A 21516-nucleotide genomic window follows, 5' to 3' on the forward strand; every position below is an offset into this window, starting at 1 on the left:
TGAAGAAGATGAAAATACAGTAGAGTCTCGCTTATCCAACGTTCTGGATTATCCAAGCCATTTTTGTAGTCAATGTTTTCAATACACTGTGATATTTTGGTGCTAAATTCGTAAATACAGTAGAGTCTCACTTATCCAACGTTCTGGATTATCCAAGCCATTTTTGTAGTCAATGTTTTCAATATATCGTGATATTTTGGTGCTAAATTTGAAAATACAGTAATTACAACATAACATTACTGCGTATTGAACTACTTTTTCTGTCAAATTTGTTGTATAACGTGATGTTTTGGTGCTTAATTTGTAAAATCATAACCTAATTTGATGTTTAATAGGCGTTTCCTTAATCCCTCCTTATTATCCAACACATTCGCTTATCCAACGTTCTGCCGGCCCGTTTATGTTGGATAAGTGAGACTCTACTGTATTATTAAATGTATTATTTTGCTCTATTATTATTAAAAGGATACATAAGCACATTTACATTGAAGAAGATGAAAATAATGATTTAATCAGAGTTAGTCTTATCTTAAATTAGAGCTTGATGTAAATATTCAAAACCATTTAACCTACCGATGCCACAATTAATGTAATTTTTTGGTATCTACAGTAGAGTCTCACTTATCCAAGCCTCGCTTATCCAAGTTTCTGGATTATCCAAGCCATTTTTGTAGTCAATGTTTTCAATATATCATGATATTTTCATGCTAAATTCGTAAATACAGTAATTACAACATAACCTTACTGTGTATTGAACTACTTTTTCTGTCACATTTGTTGTATAACATGATGTTTTGGTGCTTAATTTGTAGAATCATAACCTAATTTGATGTTTAATAGGCTTTTCCTTAATCTCTCCTTATTATCCAAGATATTCACTTATCCAAGCTTCTGCCAGCCTGTTTAGCTTGGATAAGTGAGACTCTACTGTATTTTTATTTTTGAAGTTTACCACCCTCAGCTTATACTGGAGTCAATGTTTTCCCAGTTTTTTGTTCTAAAATTAGGCGCCTCGGCTTATATTCTGGTTGGTTTATACTTGAGTATATACGGTACATATGTGGTGGTATTGTAAATATGTAAGGAAATTTTGGTATAAAATATTTAAAGAGATAGAGGATATAATGAACATCAAATTGGAAAGAATCCCTGGTATTGCACTATTATCAATTTACGTATATTGACATGGTCTGAACTTAGGTTTATGTGCAATGGTTCCTTGGAAAAATGGTATTAAGTAACTATATGTTTTAGCGTGACTAATGTATTTTATGTATTGTATTTTATGGATTGTTGTTAATTGGTTTTAGATGTGTTGCTGTTTTTATTGATCTGTTTGGCATTGAATTTTGCCGGATGTTGTAAGCCGCCCTGAGTCCCCCTCGGGTGAGAAGGGCAGGGTAGAAAAGTTGCAAATAAATAAAGTTGTTTATTCATTCAGTTTCTTTGGACTCTTCGTGACCTCACAAACCAGTCCACTGCCCCCTTGATCTGGTCATGTAAGTGTGATTTATTGTTATAATTGTATTATTTTACCTTGTTTAATAATGTGTGTTATGTCGTTATGTAATGTTGTGTTGCATTTATGACTGTAAACCGCCCTGTGTCCCATCCGGGAGATAGGACGGTATATAATTAAAAATTATTATTATTATTATTATTATTATTATTATTATTATTATTACGTCAGAGCTCCCTGTCGGCCGCCCCCAGTTCCTTTAAGGTCAAGCCAGTCACTTAAAATATTACTTTTAATTAAAAAAATATAAGATAAGAGGGGAAAAATTTAATACACATGTGGTTAACAGCAGCTAGATCACTAATTGCAAAATATTGGAAAGGAGAAATGAACATACAAATTAATGAATGGTATAAAGAAGTTTGGAGAATGGCACTGAATGACAAGCTAACATCAAATTTAAAAGTAAAGAAGGGATTATGGAAAACAAATGATTTCGAAAGTACAGTAGAGTCTCAAGCTAAACGGGCCGGCAGAAGCTTGGCTAAGCGAATATCTTGGATAATAAGGAGGGATTAAGGAACAAATAATAAATCTTCAAGGAATCTTGCCCCACAGGACAGGCGATAGGCTTTGAATAACTGTGAAAACCCTCTTATAACCCCTCCCAGGCTATCTGTTATCTGGGCCTAGCTGGTCTGGGACCCACTACCGACTCCAAGTGCGTCTGGTTGTCGAGTGGACCTACCAGCCGAGGCTTGCAGATGTTTCTGTGCTGTTGTTCTGTATCCCGGGACGGTCAATATCCCTGGTGTTCTTTAACCCTGGTGCTCTTTATCCCCGGTGGTCTTGAAATATGAAGCTTTTTACAGGACGAGCTGGTCTACGTCCTATAGCTGAGCTTCCTAAGTGAGACTAACTTAAAAATGGCTCCTTCCCTCCCAGAGCCCTGAACAAGGGGCGGAACCAAACTTAATGGTGATTGACAGGTGGCCTGTCCTATGAATGCAAACATTTGCAGCAAGAAAGTAAAGTAGAAGGTCCTGGTACAGCTGTACCAGCACACGGGGTCTTGCCGGTTCCGCCCCTAGAGCCGCCTCTGGCGCGGCCACCCTCCATGGCGCTGCTGCTGCTGCCGGGTCTGGATGGCCACCAGCTCCCTGTGGACAGCCGTGAAGGTGGGCCGGTCCTGTGGCTCGTACTCCCAGCAGCGCAGCATCAGCTGGTAGGCCTCCTCCGGGCAGCGGTCGGGGGCACTCAGCCGGACCCCTGTGCGGTGGTGGGCGGAAGAAGAAGAAGAAGAGACGGTGAGGGTGGAAGGAGGAGGATTTCCCTTAGAAGTACCCTTTGGGCATGGGCCGGGCTTTAGCACAGCAAGTTAAACCACCAGCTGCAGTAAATCTTGTCAACCAAGAAAATTACAGTTCGAAGCCTGAGCTCCTGGCCTTTAGCCCAGCTTCTGCCTACCTAGCGGTTTGAAAGCAAAATGTGAGTAGATAAATAAGGTAAAGGGGTTGGTGCTCATTTCCATTTCTAAGCCGAAGAGCCGGCGTTGTCCATAGACACCTCTAGGTCATGTGGCCACTGGCATGACTGCATGGAGTGCTGTTACCTTCCCGCCGGAGCGGTACCTATTCATCTACTCACATTTGCATGTGTCTGACTCTGAGGGTTGGTGCTCATCTCCATTTCTAAGCCAAAGAGCCGGCGTTCTCCGTAGACACCTCCAAGTTCATGTGTCCACTGGCATGACTGCATGGAGCGCTGTTACCTTCCTGCCGGAGCGGTACCTATTCATCTACTCACATTTGCATGTGTCTGACTCTGGGGGTTGGTGCTCATCTCCATTTCTAAGCTGAAGAGCCGGCATTGTCAGTAGACACCTCCAAGGTCATGTGGCCACTAGCATGACTGCATGGAGCCCCGTTATCTTCCCGCTGGAGTGGTAGCTATTGATCTACTCACATTGGCATGTTTTTGAACTGCTAGGTTGGCAGAAGCTGGAGCTAACAGCGGGTGCTCATTCAGCTCCCGGGATTTGAACCTGGGACCTTTCGGTCTGCAAGTTCAGCAGCTCAGCGCTTTAACACACTGTGCCACCAGGGCTCCTACGGGTTGATAAATAGGTACTGCTTAAAGGTTAAAGGTTTTCCCCTGACATTAAGTCCAGTCATGTCTGACTCTGGGGGTGGTGCTCATCTCCATTTCTAAGCCGAAGAGCCGGCATTGTCCGTAGACACCTCCAAGGTCATGTGACTGCATGGAGCGCCGTTACCTTCCCGCCGGAGCGGTACCTATTGATCTACTCACATTGGCATGTTTTCGAACTGCTAAGTTGGCAGAAACTGGAGCTAACTGGGCGCTCATTCCGCTCCCGGGGTTTGAACCTGGGGCCTTTTGGTCTACAAGTTCAGCAGCTCAGTGCTTTAACACACTTCGCCACCGGGGTTCATACGGATAAATAGGTACTGCTTAAAAGCGGGGAGGTATTTTAAGGCACCCATAAGGAAATGCCAGACAGAAGAAATGCTGGTGATTTGACCAAAGAGGAAAGTTTACGAACAAAGCTCTTTGGCAGGGAGATGGAGTGACAGTACACACCCGCACATGGCCAGAACCGAGCACAAGACTCCAAGATGCCAAAGATGGGAAAAGCCTATATATATCTTTTCTTATGTACAGTTGTCTGTCTTGTCAGTGTATAAAAATGGCATTGAATATTTGCCGCATATGTATGTTCTGTGATCCGCCCTGAGTGAGAAGGGTGGAATATAAATGCTGCAAATAACTAACAAACTAAATAAATAAATGGGGTGTCCGATGCGTGTGAGGACAGCGACGACACAGCAGCAAGTGCAGTCCTCCTTCCTCCCTCACCTCTCTCCACAGCCTCCCGGGTTTGCTGGTTACTCATGTTGGGGTACGGCGTGGCCCCGAGGCTGAAGGCTTCCCAGAGCAGGATCCCAAAGCTCCAGACGTCACTTTGAGAGGAATACAACCCTGAGTGGGGGAAGAAGGAAGCGCATGTGACTCAATGGAGCCATGGGTTCTAATTCCAGGAAAGGAGATTCCACCTGAAAATTAGGAAGAACTTCCTGAGTGTAAGGAGAGCTGTTCAGCAGTGGAACTCTCTGCCTTGGAATACGGCGGAAGCTCCTTCTTTGGAGGCTTTCCAAAAAAGGCTGAATGACCATCTGTTAGGGTTGCTTCAATTGTGCTTTTCCTGCCTGTCAAGGTTGGAATAGATGGCCCATGCGGCCACTTCCAACTCGATGATTTTATGTGAGGGCACAGGGGCGGTTCAACCATTAGGCGAGCTAGGCGGTTGCCTGAGACGCCATCCTCTTGGGGCGTGGCCTCCGCCCAGGCTCAGCCTGTTCTGGCCTTCTCCCTCGAGGCTGCCTGGCCATGTTCCAGAAGCATCCTCTCCTGACGTTTCACCCACATCTATGCCAGGCATCCTCAGAGGTTGTGAGGTTTGTTGGAAGCTAGGTAAGTGGGGTTTATATATCTGTGGAAAGTCCAGGGTGGGAGAAAGAACACTTGTCTGTTTGAGGCTAGTGTGAATGTTGCAATTGGCCAGCTTGATTTAATGGCCTTGCAGATTCAAAGCCTGGCTGCTTCCTCTCTGGGGGCATGCTTGGTTGGGAGGTGTTAGCTGGCCCTGATTGTTTCCTGTCTGGATTTCCCCTGTTTTCAGAGTGTTGTTCTTTATTTAGGGTTTTCCTTAATCCAATATTTTCACTTATCCAACGCTTTTATTTTTCAGTGATTGGTTTGGGCGGGGGGGGGGGGGAGTGCCAAAATTCAGTTCGGCTACACTTGAAAATTACCTTGGGCTGTACCAAACCCCCAGGCCAGAGCTCAAGGTTAGGTGAGGGAGTGGGGCCTGCGCAGCCCCCAACATGTCTTTGAGCCAAAGCTCCCGGATGTCTCTCATCACCCTCCGTGGCCCAGGAGCCACACAGACCCTCTTCCCGGCCAAGGAGAGACCCTCATACCACAGCTGAGTGCCTCCGGTGCAGTCCACCTCACTGGGATGTGCTTCATGCCGCCGGTGGAGGCATAGACTCCGTCCTCCTGCTCCCGAGACATCCCAAAGTCGCTGATCTTCAGCGCATACTTCTCCGTCACCAGGCAGTTCCTGGCTGCCAGGTCACTGTGGGGCACAAAGGGCCGTAAGTGGCACTCTCCCCTGGGCTGCACGGCTGCCAGTTCCTGCTGTGGGTTTGCCCTTTGACAGTCCTCCTGGTCCCTGACTGGAGGGTGGAGGTGGAGTGTCCTTTTCTGCTGGAAATGCACAGCCAGCTGGATTAAGTGGGCCAGGCTATGGAGCAGGCTGGTGAGCAGCCTGCTGCAATAAATCACTCTGACCATGAGGTCATGAGTTCGAGTTTGACTCAACTTACAAATAGAGCACTAGATAGTTCTTCTCTATTTATTTTTATAAGAAGAAATAAGACAGCAGAGCATCAAGATATACTCCCTAAAGCAAACAGAGGGAACTCCAGGATTACCTGAAGAAGGTCTACCTGAAGAAGGTCTACCTGAAGGTGGTCTACCTGAAGGTCTACCTGAAGGTGGTCTACCTGAAGGTCTACCTGAAGGTCTACCTGAAGGTGGTCTACCTGAAGGTCTACCTGAAGGTCTACCTGAAGGTGGTCTACCTGAAGAAGGTCTACCTGAAGGTCTACCTAAAGAAGGTCTACCTGAAGGTCTACCTGAAGGTGGTCTACCTGAAGGTCTACCTGAAGGTCTACCTGAAGAAGGTCGCCGAAACTGGATACATACCCGGGAGACCAGTCGTATCAACCAGATTTGATTGACCACATTATCTCCGGGATCCATATACTGTATAAACTCTGGAATCCACCAATATATTCCTTTCACCAGGGAGTTATCCTTCTTTGTTACTATTGACATGGAACTTTGATTTACTTTGAATGACTGATTTTGAAGAATAGTCTTACAAACCTTGAGAATATTATCAAGACTTTAATAAGACTACTTTATCTACCAATAATTATATTTGTTAAAATTGGACATTGAAATATGTACTTATCTGTCCAGTTGGAATATATAAACTGATGCTACAATCATCTATATATATAAAAGAGTGATGGCATTACGGCAGCGGACAAAACAACAAAAGTAAACACCCCACAACCTCGAAAATTGACATCACAGCCCCTCATCTATGCCTCTAGGTTGATACAACAAAAAGAAAAGAAAAATAAAGTCCTAATTAGAGGGAGAGGAATAATTGTTTTTATCCAATTGCTGCCAGTTAGAAGGCTAAGCTCTGTTCACTTGGTCTCCTAGCAACCCACTCAGCCCAGAGAACAGGCAAAGTTAGACCTCACTTAGGCCTCTTCCACACTGCCTATAAAATACAGACACCACCAGACAATGCCACAGCAACGCGTGGCCGGGCACAGCTAGTAATATATAAGTGACTATATCACTTGAGAAAGTATAGAACTATAACTTACTTTATATTATATTATATACCATACTTTTTCTTTTTTTTCCCGTTTTGCTGTCATGAGTTCGAGGCCAGCTCGTGGCGGGGTGAGCACCCGTCAATTAAAATAAATAAATAAATAAATAGCCCCTGTTTGTTGCTGACCTAGCAACCTGAAAGATAGTTGCATCTATCAAGTAGGAAGTAAGGTACCACTTATAAAGTGGGGAGACAAATGTAACCAATTTACGACATTGGAATGAGGAAGTGCCGTCACAGTGCCGGATGATGAAGTAGCTGCTCCCCCCTGTGGCCAGAATCAAACATCCCCTCAGGAGAAGCTTAAATTGCCTCTGCGTCTGTCTCTGTCTCGGTTCTATGTGTATATGAGCATTGAATGTTTGCGCTATATGTATATAATGTGATCCACCCTGAGTGAGAAGGGCGGAATATAAATACTGTAAATAAATAAATAAAGTGTCCCAGAAAGCATGCCGGACTCCCGGGGTCCCGGCACCCACCGGTGGATGCAGTGCTTCCCTGCCAGGTACTCCATCCCCGCGGCTGCGTCCTCCATCATCCTCAGCAGGTCCCGGGAGGTGAGTTCGGCCCCTTCGTTCCGCAGGAAGGTCAGGAAGTCCCCGCCTGTAGAAGAAAGGGGCAGGAGAGGGGTCTCCGGGAGCAGTGCTTGAAGGGGCAGGCCAAGGCCCATCTGCTCTGCCATACAAAATCCAGATGGTCTGCTTTGAACTGGATTATAAGGTTAGTGAAGATCCAGCCCAAGGGGTCCCGGCTCTGGAACTCGCTCCCCAGGGAAATCAGGCAAGCCCCCACCCTGGTCGCATTCAGAAAGAGCTTGAAAACCTGGCTCTTCACTCAGGCCTTTGGAGAAAGATTGCTCATCCCCATAACAATCCTGTATCTGTGACCATTCTTGTACCGGTTTGCACTTTTTACCTTTGCCAACTTGATATAGACACAGGGTCTATTCCCATCCCAATTGGCACTTCCAAGAATTTGCAGCACTTTATCAGTCACCTCGTGTTTACAGTATTTATATGGTGCACCTTACCCAGTCTACTTTTACAACCTCTCCGTTTTAATCCATGTTTTTATTAGTTCTTGTCATTTGTTTCTATTGGCTAATGTTTAAATTTTTATCATTGTGCAGGTCTCTTGTCTATTGTTGTGTTTTATATAGCTACTAGCTGTGCCCGGCCACGCGTTGCTGTGGCAAAGTGGTGGTGGTATTGGTTAAAAATTGTTGTGTAATTTTTATTTGACGTTATTTGTATTTTTAATTAATTTTATTGTAAGTTATCTTTTTATTTATTATATTTTATTATTTTCTTGTATTATTTTTAGTTATTTTCTGTTATTATAGTATTTTATTGTATTAATTTTTTTAGTGTTTTTAATTATTTTTTAGCGTTTTTTATTATTTTTTATTGGGTTGCTAGGAGACCAAGTTGGAGGAGCTTAGCCTTCTAACTGGCAGCAATTGGATAAAAGCAATTATTCCTCTCTCTCTAATTAGGACTTTATTTTTCTTTTCTTTTTGTTGCATCAACCTAGAGCCATGGATGATGGGTTGTGTTGTCAAATTTCGAGGTTGGGTGGCCTGTAGTTTTGTAGTTTTATGGGTCGCCGTGATGCCATCACTCTTTTATATATATAGATTGTTTTTATTCGGGCTTAGCCCCATGTAAGCCGCCCTGAGTCCCCTCTGGGGAGATAGAGGCGGGGTATAAAAATAAAGTTATTATTATTACTTTCCATCAGCAAAACATGGTCACTCTGCTGGGGGTGGGGACTCGACTGACCTTGTACAAGCTCCATGACGATGTAGATGGGATGCTTCTGGGTGCAGACCCCAATCAGGCTGACGATGTTGGGGTGGCTGTACTGCTTCAGGATCCTGCCAAGGGAGGCAGAGGGAGGCCTTGCTCAGCATTTGCCTTGGGGCCTTAGAGTCCCCCCCCCTGTCATGATCTCCGATCTTTGACATCTCCAGATACAGACCAAGCGCTGACAAAGAACAGATGCCAGCCATAAAACAGGCCAGCCATAAAACCTCAATTACCCTCTGGTATGTGAGAGCCCCTATATAAATGGGCTACAGAGGATTCTGGTATTCTGTACAAATTGTCAGGTTCTCTTCTTCCAGTTGTGTTGTGGGTAAGTCATAGAATCATAGAATCATAGAATAGTAGAGTTGGAAGAGACCTCATGGGCCATCCAGTCCAACTCCCTGCTAAGAAGCAGGAAATCGCATTCAAAGCACCCCCGACAGATGGCCATCCAGCCTCTGTTTAAAAGCCTCCAAAGAAGGAGCCTCTACCACGGCCCGGGGGAGAGAGTCCCACTGTCGAACAGCCCTTCTCACAGTGAGGAAGTTCTTCCTGATGTTCAGGTGGAATCTCCTCCTTTCCTGTCGTTTGAAGCCATTGTTCCGTGTCCTAGTCCGCAGGGCAGCAGAAAACAAGCTCCCTCCCTCCTCCCTATGACTTCCCTTCACGTATTTGTACATTGCTATCCTGTCTCCTCTCAGCCTTCTCTTCTGCAGGCTAAACATGCCCAGCTCTTTAAGCCGCTCCTCATAGGGCTTGTTCTCCAGAGAAGTCTCCAGAGAAGTCTTCCACAGAAGAAAGCACCAAGACACATGCTGGTAGATTCCAACAGGTTTTATTGTACAGAATACCAGAATCTTCTCTGTAGCTCATTTATATAGGGGCTCTCACATACCAGAGGGTAATTGAGGTTTTATGGCTGGCCCGTTTTATGGCTGGCATCTGTTCTTTGTCAGCGCTTGCTCTGTGTCCGGAGATGTCATCTGTGGAAGACTTACCCACAGCACAACTGGAAGAAGAGAACCTAACACTCCCACCCCCCCCAAAAAAACAGGGCAGTGTAGGGAAGCCTCATGTGCACATAACAATGGGAGAGCTGCGTCTGGGGTCCGCAAAGGGCTGGAGGTCCATAGGGAAGCACGAGATGCATCAGATGCTGATCCCGCCTTGCACTCGGGGGGACCCTGTCCGTTGCCCCCTCCAACCATGAAGGAGAGATCTTGTCTCCACTCCTTGCTCACCTGGCCTCCCGCAGGAACTTGGCTCTGAGCTCTGGAGGAAGGGTTTCGCGGCAGGACTTCACTGCCACCGGAGTGTTGTCGTAACGCAAGCGGCCACTGAACACCTCTCCAAAATTGCCCTGTGGAAGGAAGGAAGGAAGGAAGGAAGGAAGGAAGGAAGGAAGGAAGGAAGGAAGGAAGGAAGGAGGAGAGCAGGTCACTCTCTGCTCCCCTTCCTCCCCATTTCCAGGAAGACTGAGCCCATTGGCTTCCTGAAGGCCGCTGCTTGTTCTGCTGATCACCTGTCCTGTTGAACAGCACACCTGAATCCCTTCAGGGACCCCAGAGGAGCTGCCCAAAGCCCCCCCCCCCAAATAAGTGACCACTGCACTCCGGTGCTGCGGGTCTCAACCTGATAGAGAGAAAACCCCTTCAAGTGGTGCCATTACTACCAGGGGCCACTCACCTGCCCAATGCGTTCCCCAAGCAGGACATCCTCGTGGTCAAGCACCCATTTGTCCTGTAGGGAGAGCACCAGTTTCAAGGTGGAAAGTTTTGTAATTAAAAATACCTAATTAATTCTTAATATTTCTAATTACAAAAATGTGAGTCAAGCACTGAAAGGGTTAAATAAGCTAGCATCACCCTGAGGAGAGTGAGTAAGCCGAAGCTTGGTAGTTAGTAGGCCAAAGCTAGTGTCATCCTGAGCAGTGTGAGAATGCCTCAGTATGAAGGCGGCCTCGTGTGAGGAAGCCTCAGTGTGAGAAAGGCCTCATGTATGAGAAGGCCCCAGTGTGAAGGCTGTTGTGTGTACAGCTGCTGTGTGAAGCTTCTGTGTAAATATGGTGTGAGAGGAAGCTCTGTGGGAGCGAAGCTGTTTATCTGCATGAGAAAGAAGCCCAGTGTGGAAGCAAAGAAGGAAGTATAAAGAACTAGATTCGTGTTATGGAAACCTTGTCCTTGTAAATAGTGGAACCATATAATTTTGCTGCAAAGAAAAACCTCCTAAGGAAGAGATAACATTGGTCTGTGTGTTTTTGTTCTGTTTATCACTTTTGTTGTGACTCAGCCTTTGTGTGACTCTGATGAGGATTCTGGGATGCAGTTTCAAGATGATGGGATTCAGGTTCAGGATGAGTTTCAAGATGACTCAGGTGCAGAGTGTTCCTGCTGTGGGAGATGAGGAGCAGGGAGGCTTTCCCATGGGAAGAAATGATGTTGTTACTAATGATGGTTTTCAGGTGCAAGAAGCAGAAAGGGAGAGCAGCTCTCAGCTTCAGCCTGATAACACTAACGAGCCCTGTGGCCTTGAAAGCGATGAGGCTGCTTCTCTAGATCGGGCTAGTTGTTTGGAATTTCGGGGGTTGCGCAGAAGTCTCAGAATAGCAAATAAGAAGGAAATCAAAGGGCAAAGAAATGCCTTTATGTTATGCTATTAAAACAGTCTGCTGAGAGGGAAATCTTTGTCAAAGCAATTTCATCGCTTGAATCAATAATTAAGTTAGTCTGCTGTGCATTTATGGGGAGGGTCTTTTATTGATACGCCCACTCGCCCAATAGGAGGACCTCAGGCTGACCGACCCTCCTCCCTGCAAACTTCCGGTCACTGCCCAGACCAGTACCTTCACAATCGGCTTGCCCAGGACAATGCCGCTCTTCTTGGTGATGGGCTGCTTGGCCTTCAGGAAGTGGTCGATCAGCAGGGGGATGCTGGGAAACGCTTCACCTTCCAGGCGGTACATGTTCTGCAGGGGGGAGGGGGCACCAGAGACATCAAAAGTAGGGCAATGAGGCTGTTGGGAAGGAAGGTGATGGGACCGATGTGCAAGGAGCCCTTGGCCATTTTGGGTGCTTGACCCTCTTCTCATTGGGTTGGAATCTCTCCCATAAACAAACCACTTCATTACATTGAGGCAATGAAACCTTTGACTGAGTAGAGCTCAATTTTTCAATGAAAATGCACTCCCTCCCTCCCCCTCACATCTCGGCTGCCCCACAGAGAAAGGTATGGACCTTGGGAATCTATAACTCCCCAGACCGCACAGCACAGAGACATGGCATAATAATAATAATAATAATAATAATAATAATAATAATAATAATAATAATAATAATAATATTTCAGCCCAGGAGCAAGCTATCAGAACAAATGCAATTAAGGCCAAGATCGAAAAATCAGCTGTTGACCCAAAATGCAGACTGTGCAAGGAAACCGACGAAACCATGGATCATCTCCTCAGCTGCTGTAAGAAAATCGCACAGACAGACTACAAACAGAGGCACAACTCTGTGGCCCAAATGATTCATTGGAACTTATGCCTCAAGTACCACCTCCCAGCAGCAAAGAACTGGTGGGATCACAAACCTGCAAAAGTATTGGAAAATGAGCACGCAAAGATACTATGGGACTTCCGAATCCAGACTGACAAAGTTCTGGAACACAACACACCAGACATCACAGTTGTGGAAAAGAAAAAGGTTTGGATCATTGATGTTGCCATCCCAGGTGACAGTCGCATTGACGAAAAACAACAGGAAAAACCCAGCCGCTATCAGGACCTCAAGATTGAACTTCCAAGACTCTGGCAGAAACCAGTGCAGGTGGTCCCGGTGGTGATGGGCACACTCTCAGCCGGCATTTGGAAACAATAGACATTGACAAAATCATGATCTGCCAGCTGCAAAAGGCCACCCTACTGGGATCTGCGCGCATCATCAGAAAATACATCACACAGTCCTAGACACTTGGGAAGTGTTTGACTTGTGATTTTGTGATACGAAATCCAGCATATCTATCTTGTTTGCTGTGTCATATAATAATAATAATAATAATAATAATAATAATAATAATAATAATAATAATAAATATATCACACAGTCCTAGACACTTGGGAAGTGTTCGACTTGTGGTTTTCTGAAACGAAATCCAGCATATCTATCTTGTTTGTTGTGTCACACAATAATAATAATAATAATAATAATAATAATAATAATAATAATAATAATAAATATATCACACAGTCCTAGACACTTGGGAAGTGTTCGACTTGTGGTTTTCTGAAACGAAATCCAGCATATCTATCTTGTTTGTTGTGTCATACAATAATAATAATAATAATAATAATAATAATAATAATAATAATAATAATAATAAATATATCACACAGTCCTAGACACTTGGGAAGTGTTCGACTTGTGGTTTTCTGAAACGAAATCCAGCATATCTATCTTGTTTGTTGTGTCATACAATAATAATAATAATAATAATAATAATAATAATAATAATAATAATAATAATATATCACACAGTCCTAGACACTTGGGAAGTGTTCGACTTGTGGTTTTGTGAAACGAAATCCAGCATATCTATCTTGTTTGTTGTGTCACACAATAATAATAATAATAATAATAATAATAATAATAATAATAATAATAATAATAATATATCACACAGTCCTAGACACTTGGGAAGTGTTCGACTTGTGGTTTTGTGAAACGAAATCCAGCATATCTATCTTGTTTGTTGTGTCACACAATAATAATAATAATAATAATAATAATAATAATAATAATAATAATAATAATAATATTAATATATCACACAGTCCTAGACACTTGGGAACTGTTCGACTTGTGGTTTTATGAAACGAAATCCAGCATATCTATCTTGTTTGCTGTGTCATACAATAATAATAATAATAATAATAATAATAATAATAATAATAATAATAATGGAATTTCAAATGGGCCCTGACTGCAAATTCAGAACAAGAGGAACGGTCAACGGGTCACTCACGTCGGTGGTGGCCTGGAGGATGAAGTGCCGGGGCTGCCCGTCCCACAGCACCGAGAGGACGAACTCCCGCTTGCCCTGGCTCTCTCGCACCAAGAAGTCCCCGCTCTCCCGCAAGAGGCTCTGGACCTCCTCCCGGGGGATGGCACCGTGGTACCAGGCCTGTTGGCCCAGGGGCTTCTGCTCCTCAGGCAGCATCGGCAATGGGGGCGGCAGCTGCTGGAGGGGATAAAGGATATGTCAGGCCACCCTCCCTGCTGGCAAACAAGGCATGTTCCTATGGAGTTGTTGTAGTTTCCAGGCTGTATGGCCAATATATTGTAACAGCATTTTCTCCTGACATTTCGCCCACATCTGTGGCTGGCATCTCCAGAGGATCTGATGGTAGTCAAGCAAGCGGAGTATATAATATAAAAAGGTAAAGGTTTCCCCTGACTTTAAGTCCAGTCATTTCTGACTCTGGGGGTTGGTGCTCATCTCCATTTCTAAGCTGAAGAGCCGGCGTTGTCCGTAGACACCTCCAAGGTCATGTGGCCAGCATGACTGCATGGAGTGCTGTTACTTTCCCTCCAGAGCGGTACCTATTGATCTACTCACACTGGCATGTTTTCGAACTGCTAGGTTGGCAGGAGCTGGAGCTAACAGTGGCCGCTCCTGCCGCTCCCGTGGTTTGAACTTGGGACCTTTCGGTCTGCAAGTTCAGCAGCTCAGCACTTTAACACATGATTTCCGGCCTTGGAGGTCTGGAACTTCCTTCGAACTGAGGAATGTTTTTCTTATCTCTGTGTGTGTTGAGCTGGTGCTTGCCGAGCAAAGAGGCTGTAGAAGAATGCCAGCTCAGAGCAATGGCTTTTGCTGTGTTTTGTAAATATGTATTATAGAATGTTTGGACTTCAGACTACGGATGTGTTTGAGTCTGACATTGAACAGAGGAATTGATGTGGCAGCCGATTCACCAATTCATCAGGGTGCTGGAGAAGATGATTGATGGAGTTTGAAGAAACCCACCCAGCACGCACCCTGACCTCCACGCTGTCAGGGAAGCAGACTCACCGAGACCCTCGGGCGGAAGATGCCAGCAAAGTGGTGCTTCAGGGCTTCCAAGGCTGGCAGAAGCCCCACATCGCGACCGGGATCCTGGCAGAAATGGAGGGGCAGGATCAGAGCCGGGGGCTGCAACTGGGGCCAAGAAGCAGAGGATGTCCCCAACTGCCACCCAGAGTGGCCACTGCGGATCCAGGAGCCCCTTGGCAGTGCAGCAGGAAGACATGGCTCTGCCCCAGGGAAAAGGGCAATGGGAAGAACTGCTGTGCGTTGGGCTGGTTTCTTTGGGGCTGGATGTGCTCCCAGCCCCATCTGGCACTACAGTCTCCCCTCCAAAGCCTGGCCAGGGACCTTATCCCCACCCAACCGTCAAAAAATAGTTGCATTTTATCCTCTGCCCCGAAGCACTTTATAACTTTACTATGGCACTTTATAACTTTACTATGGCACTTTATAACTTTACTATGGCACTTTATAACTTTACTATGGCACTTTAGTTCAATTTGGCCACTCCATACTACCCCCCTCCACCAACCTGGTGGTTCGTTTTATTTTATTTTATTTCTACCTATTTTATGTTTTAATGGACTTTTATGCTTAATGTGTTGTATTGTTTGCATAATGTGATTTTACTGTGTTTTATTCATTGTAATATGTTTTAATTGTTGTACTTGTTTACTGTTTTCGGGCCGTTGTCCCATGTTAGCCGCCCCGAGTCCCTGTGGGGAGATGGTGGCAGGGTAGAAAAATAAAGTTACTTACGGTAAATATCTATAAATATTTTAATATATATAAAATATATATCTATTACATCTAAATACTGAAATGTATCGAGCAGCCGCATTACGGCAGAGTTCCGGGGACTCACTGCTGGTTAAGAGACTGCCCACAGAACAGCCTGTTTGCCCACATCATCATATTCGAATCAATGCAGGCAATTCTGATGACTCCCATCCCATGTCTTTTTGGAAGTTTAGAAATGGAATATCATGCATCCTAGGCTCCTGAGATTATTTCCGATCATCTTCTCCCCTGTCCCTTTTTTACACTGTTTTAAATTACTACATGATGAATCCTGATGGGTGCAAAGAAGAAGTCCCCCTCCGTCGAGGAATGGGCTCCGTTGCTCCCCGTTCAAGAAATGGATTAAAACTGTTTAAAACCCGGGGGTGGGTGGGTTGTGGGATAAGGTCCCAGGTCCAACCTTCCCAAGCCAGACTGGAGAACAAAAGCCCTATCGTTGTTGATAGCAATAGCTCCAGTAGCTGGGTTGTTGTATGTTTTCCAGGCTGTATTGCCATATTCCAATAGTATTCTCTCCTGACGTTTCGCCCACATCTATGGCAGGCATCCTCAGAGGTTCTGAGGTTTGTTGGAAGCTAGGTAAGTGGGGTTTATATATCTGTGGAAAGTCCAGGGTGGGAGAAAGAACACTTGTCTGTTTGAGGCTAGTGTGAATGTTGCAATTGGCCAGCCTGATTAGCATTTAATGGCCTTGCAGATTCAAAACCTGGTTGCTTCCTCCCTGGGGGCATCCTTGGTTGGGAGATGTTAGCTGGCCCTGATTGTTTCCTGTCTGGATTTCCCCTGTTTTCAGAGTGTTGTTCTTTATTTATACTTTTCCTGCCATAGATGTGGGCGAAACGTCAGGAGAGAATACTTCTGGAACATGGCAATACAGCCCGGAAAACATACAACAACCATGTGATCCCAGCCATGAAAGCCTTCGACAACACATCGCCCTTCCCTCCTGACACAGCCCCCAATCCCATTCCCTCGCACACACCTCTGGGGGGGAGGCGGGGGGCTGGATGTCGTCCTGCAGGGCCGGGGCGGGAGGGGGGTCTCCGTCCCCCAGCGCCTCCAGCTTCCGCCGCAGCAGGTCCCTCTGGGCCTGGAGCTTGGCCTGGTGGCCCTGGGCCAGTCGGTGGAGGTGCCAAGCTTCATGCAGGGCCAGGCGGCGCCCTAGCAGCAGCACCCTGTGCAAAGAGAGGACGGAGCAGACATGGCCTCTGGGGCCCCACGAACCAGCCCCGCTGCAGGGGGATTCCGGGGAGCGGCCCTTTAAAAAGGAACCTGTCCAAGCTCAGCCTGTCCCAAGTGAACAAGGCAAGGCACCTGTTGGAGGCACCAAATCACCAAAGCAGCATCAAAAAAGGGGGACAGGAATGGCAATGCTGGGAGCACCCGATTGCCTTTGATCCATGGCTTCTTTGCTCCAATTCTGCTTCCGTTTGTGTGAACCTTTTATTTATTTATTTCTTATTTATTTAATATATTTATATCCCACCGTTCTCACCCCGAAGGGGACTCAGAGCAGCTTACAAATTAAATTTACATACAATATTATATTATTAGCATAGCATAATACTGGCAATAAATTACTATATTGTACTATATCAATCTATTGTAATATTATTATTAATATTACATGTAATATATAATTAACATTATTATATTGTATTATTAGTATTATATTGTATTACAAAATAATATTATATGCATATGCAGTACTAGCTGTGCCCGGCCACGCATTGCTGTGGCGAAGTATGGTAGTATGGGAAATAAAGTATTGAGGAATTGGTGGTAGTTAAGGTAAAGGGTAAAGGTTTTCTCCTGACATTAAGTCCAGTCGTGTCCGACTGCACACTGAAGTGGATTATATGGCAGTGTGGAGTCAAGATAATCCAGTTCAAAGCAGATAATATAAGATTATAAATGGGTTATATAGCTGTGTGGAAGGGCCTTGAGTCTACACTGCCATATAATCCAGTTCAAATCTGATCATCTGTATTTTATAGGCAGTAGGGAATAGGCCTAAGTGAGGCCTAACTCTGCATGTCCCCTGGGCTGAGTGGGTTGCTACGAGACCAAGTGGGTGGAGCTTAGCCTTTTAACTGGCAGCAATTGGATGAAAACAATTATTCCTCTTCCTCTAATTAGAACTTTATTTTTCTTTTCTTTTTGTTGTATGAACGTAGAGGCATGGATGAGGGGTTGTGCTGCCAAGTTTAGTGTTTCTGAGATGTGTAGTTTTGTTGTTTTGTCCTAGGCCGAAATTTCATTACTCTTTTATATATATAGACTATATCAATCTATTGTAATATTATTATTAATATTACATGTAATATATAATTAACATTATTATACTGTATTATTAGTATTATATTGTAGTACAAAATAATATTATTAATATTATATGCATATACAATATATTATAATGTTATATATTATTGTAAATTATATATGTATATATATAATAATTTACCCAGCACCATTGCAATTTGGAATGGAGCAAACGCAAAGCTCTCCTCTCTCTGCACCCTGTGGCAGGGCCGGTCCAACATGGAAGCGGATTAAGCCGCCACGTTGGGCGCACGTCAAGGGGGGCGCTGTCGAGGCCTCGACAGTGCCCCCATGTAAATTTAGCATCGGTGTTTGTCCAGGTGCCGCCGCCGGGGACCATTGCTCGCCAAACGGCAGAACGAGGAAGGCCAGGCTCCAGGAAGGCCTAGCTCTTCTAGGGAGACCTCGCGAAGTCTCGCGAGGTCTCCCTAGAAGAGCCAGGCCTTCCTGGAGCCTGGCCTTCCTCATTCTGCCATTTGGCGAGCAATGGTCCCCGCCGCCCCAGCTCTCAGGTATTGGTTTGTGTGTGTGTGTGGGGGGGGGGGGGTGCCAAATTCGAGGGGGGTGCAAAGATTTGTTTCGCCTACCCCCCAAAATTACCTAGGGCCGGCTCTGCCCTGTGGCCCTTTTGCCCATCAGCCCTGACTCTTGGAAGTCCAGAAAAACCCAGACCCCGTCTGGCCTCAGTCAGCATCCTCACCGCTCCTCCTGGCTTCCCGCTGCCTCTTCATCCTGGATTTCTGCCTTCAGGGCCTGGACACGCTGGTGGTGGTCGCGGGCGTTGTCTGCGGCAGAGGCCAGCTCTTCTTCCAGGGAAGTCAGGCTGCAGGATGGAGGCAGAGAGGAAGGGTGAGTGAGTGCCAGTCCGCTTTGTGGGGACAGGCCGGCCGGCAAGGCTGAACCCAGAGAGAGGCCAGGACAGACCAAGGACGCCACCAATTGAAGTCCGCATGGCGGACAATAGCCTCTTACGTATCCCACGCGGGGAAGCATTGCTGCCCAGCTGCCCCATTCTTCTCAATGAGAACATGGGCTCGGGCTGTGGCGCAGGCTGGAGCAGCTGCAATGAATCACTGCAATGAATCACTCTGACCAGGAGGTCATGAGTTCAAGGCCTGCTCGGAGCCTATGTTTGTTTGTCTTTGTTCTATGTTAAAAGGCACTGAATGTTTGCCTATATGTGTAATGTGATCCGCCCTGAGTCCCCTTTGGGGTGAGAAGGGCGGAATATAAATGCTGTAAATAAACAAATAAATAACATGGGGAGCCTCTTGTGTTCTTGTTGCTTCCTCTTTCAACACTTTCACCTCAGTTTAGAGACGGAGTCCCACTGGAAGTAGATGTACGTCGTATGATGGGATCCAGAGGGATCTGTCCCTGAACTAAGGTATAGAACGGGCAAATTTGTCGTGTGATGAGGTTGCAAGGCACTCCTTCAGGGAGGGGAGAGCTATGTGTCACAGCACCTGATTTTCATCACCTCCGCATTTGGCATGCTTGACTTTGCGATCGGTCATGGAAGGGCAAGCTCCTAAGGCTGAATTTGATGGCTCAATGCTGAGGCACTTATCTCTGAGGAAACCCTGCCCTGGGAGGGTGTTGTGACTCAGCAGCAGTTCCAGAGTGAAAACGAGGAAGGGGATTTTGGTTTACAGATGCAGGTGTCAGATGATGGGATGCAAGATGAATTTCAGGATGATGCTGTGGGGAATTATGGGATTCAGACACAGGCTGTTTCAGAAGTGCAGCCTGTTGATGAACTCCAGATGCAGCCTGTCATGGATGAGAACCAAGGAAACATTCCCATGGGAAATAATGAGCTTGATCTTCTCAGGCTCAGGTTCAGGTGCAAGATAATGGTAATGAGCTGTTTGGCCTTGACGATCAGGGCAAGTCTGAAGGCCTGTTGCTCTCTTAGGCTGATTGTTTACAATGGAAAGGAATGCCACGGCGAAGTCTTAGATTAGCTGGGAAAAGGGAGGCCAGTGAAGGGAAAAAGAATGCATTTTTGGGTTGCTTTTAAAAACAGTGTGTTGAACGGCAAATCTTTGTCAAAGCAAATTCTCGCTTCATCGGGGTGGATGGTCTATGTCTTCATGCTACTCCTGCTTTGGATATACTCTTGTTCGTGAATCCTTGTAACTTTTGGATTATAGTGTCTTTGGAAATAATATCTTTGGAAATGGACTCTTACTTCTTGTCTATGGATTATTGGATTTACTGACTCTATTTTGCAACTACATTTGGAACTATATTTCTGCTTGCTTTGATACTACCGTGTTTCCCCGAAAATAAGACAGTGTCTTATATTAATTTTTGATCCCAAAGATGTTCTAGGTCTTATTTTCAGGGGATCTTATTTTTCCATGAAGAAGAATTCACATTTATTGTTGAACAAAAAAAAATGAACATGTATTATATACTGTACAGTAGTTGTCATCACAAACCAGCATAACCAGACAAACTGAATCCTATCAAGAATTTCTTGTTACTACCATTATTTCCACGTACAATACTCTATGGTACGTACATTTACTGATCCTGCATGCTCTGGTGTTCTGTTTGGTTGACATGCTTCCAAACAAAAACTTTGCTAGATCTTACTTTCGGGGGAGGCCTTATATTTAGCAATTCAGCAAAACCTCTACTAGGTCCTATTTTCTGGGGATGTTTTATTTTAGGGGAAACAGGGTATATATATTCTACTTTTGCTCAATAAAATTACAAAAGACTATCAACTGTGTGCAGCCTGGTGTCTACAGCAAGGTGAACTAGTCTGAGGTGCGACAGAGGGGAAACAGGTTTAATCTCAGGGAGTATGTCCTCCTTAGCATTGACCTGGAGACAACGGGAGACCTGAAGTTACAAAGCAAATTGCACACCCAGAGAGAAGGCACTGGGGCCCCAGCATTTGGGGGAGCCCAAGCCAGGACCTCCTCCCACAGCCCTGGGGACGGAGGGGCTTCAAGGGAGGCTCTGGGAGGGGTCCTCCTCTCCGCTCGGCCCACCTGTGCTGCATGCTCTCCACCGTGAGCTCGTTCAGCTGCAGCTCTCCAGCTTCCAGACCCTCCATCTCGGCCTCCTCCAGTAGGCTCTCATCAAAACTCACCGTGACGGGGAATTCGCTTCCACACCTGAGAGAGAGAGAGGAAGAGAGAGGGTGGGTGCCACAGGGAGCACCTGAGGCCGGGGCAGCGGCAGGAGAAGGGGGAGGTCCGTGGGGACGTACTTGCAAGGAGGGAGGAACCCTTGGTACTCAGCGGCTGGCTGGATGCGGTCAATGGCCCTGACCATGGCCTGGTGCACCGTCACCATCTCCTCCTGCACCAGGCTGGTGATGCTGGTGAACTCCTGCAAAGTGGCCTTCCTGTTGGAGAGCATGAGGAGAGGTGGAGGGGCTCTAGATGCAATACGTAGTAAGACCACTCCGTGTTAGTGAATAAAGAGCAGTTACAGGCCTGCGACCCTCCATTATAGATCCATAACTGCAATACTGGAGGCCAGATTATATGGATAACAAAACTATGGCCCTTAACTTACCAGAGAGCTCACACGATTCA

General features: G+C 45.7%; 1 protein-coding gene across 2 annotated transcripts in view; it reads right to left on the bottom strand.

The window, feature by feature from the left end:
• Positions 1-31: 31 nt before the first annotated feature.
• fes (FES proto-oncogene, tyrosine kinase) overlaps positions 32-21516 on the bottom strand; it is a 32794-nt gene continuing 11309 nt past the window's right edge. The window contains exons 6-19 of one of the 2 annotated variants that reach the window (XM_062963535.1): positions 21186-21323; positions 20965-21090; positions 18657-18779; positions 16617-16809; positions 14840-14923; positions 13790-14002; positions 11616-11738; positions 10460-10513; positions 10015-10133; positions 8747-8841; positions 7445-7568; positions 5461-5618; positions 4337-4459; positions 32-2728 (exon numbers count right to left, since the gene is read on the bottom strand). In XM_062963535.1, coding sequence (XP_062819605.1) covers positions 2547-2728; positions 4337-4459; positions 5461-5618; positions 7445-7568; positions 8747-8841; positions 10015-10133; positions 10460-10513; positions 11616-11738; positions 13790-14002; positions 14840-14923; positions 16617-16809; positions 18657-18779; positions 20965-21090; positions 21186-21323 — 1855 coding nt within the window. In that variant the 3' untranslated portion in view covers positions 32-2546. Of the gene's footprint in view, positions 2729-4336; positions 4460-5460; positions 5619-7444; positions 7569-8746; positions 8842-10014; positions 10134-10459; positions 10514-11615; positions 11739-13789; positions 14006-14839; positions 14924-16616; positions 16810-18656; positions 18780-20964; positions 21091-21185; positions 21324-21516 lie in introns of both variants that reach the window. The other variant, XM_062963534.1, reaches the window with a different exon arrangement.

This window comes from Anolis carolinensis, unplaced genomic scaffold, assembly GCF_035594765.1.
Source record: "Anolis carolinensis isolate JA03-04 unplaced genomic scaffold, rAnoCar3.1.pri scaffold_11, whole genome shotgun sequence".
Taxonomy (NCBI): domain Eukaryota; kingdom Metazoa; phylum Chordata; class Lepidosauria; order Squamata; family Dactyloidae; genus Anolis; species Anolis carolinensis.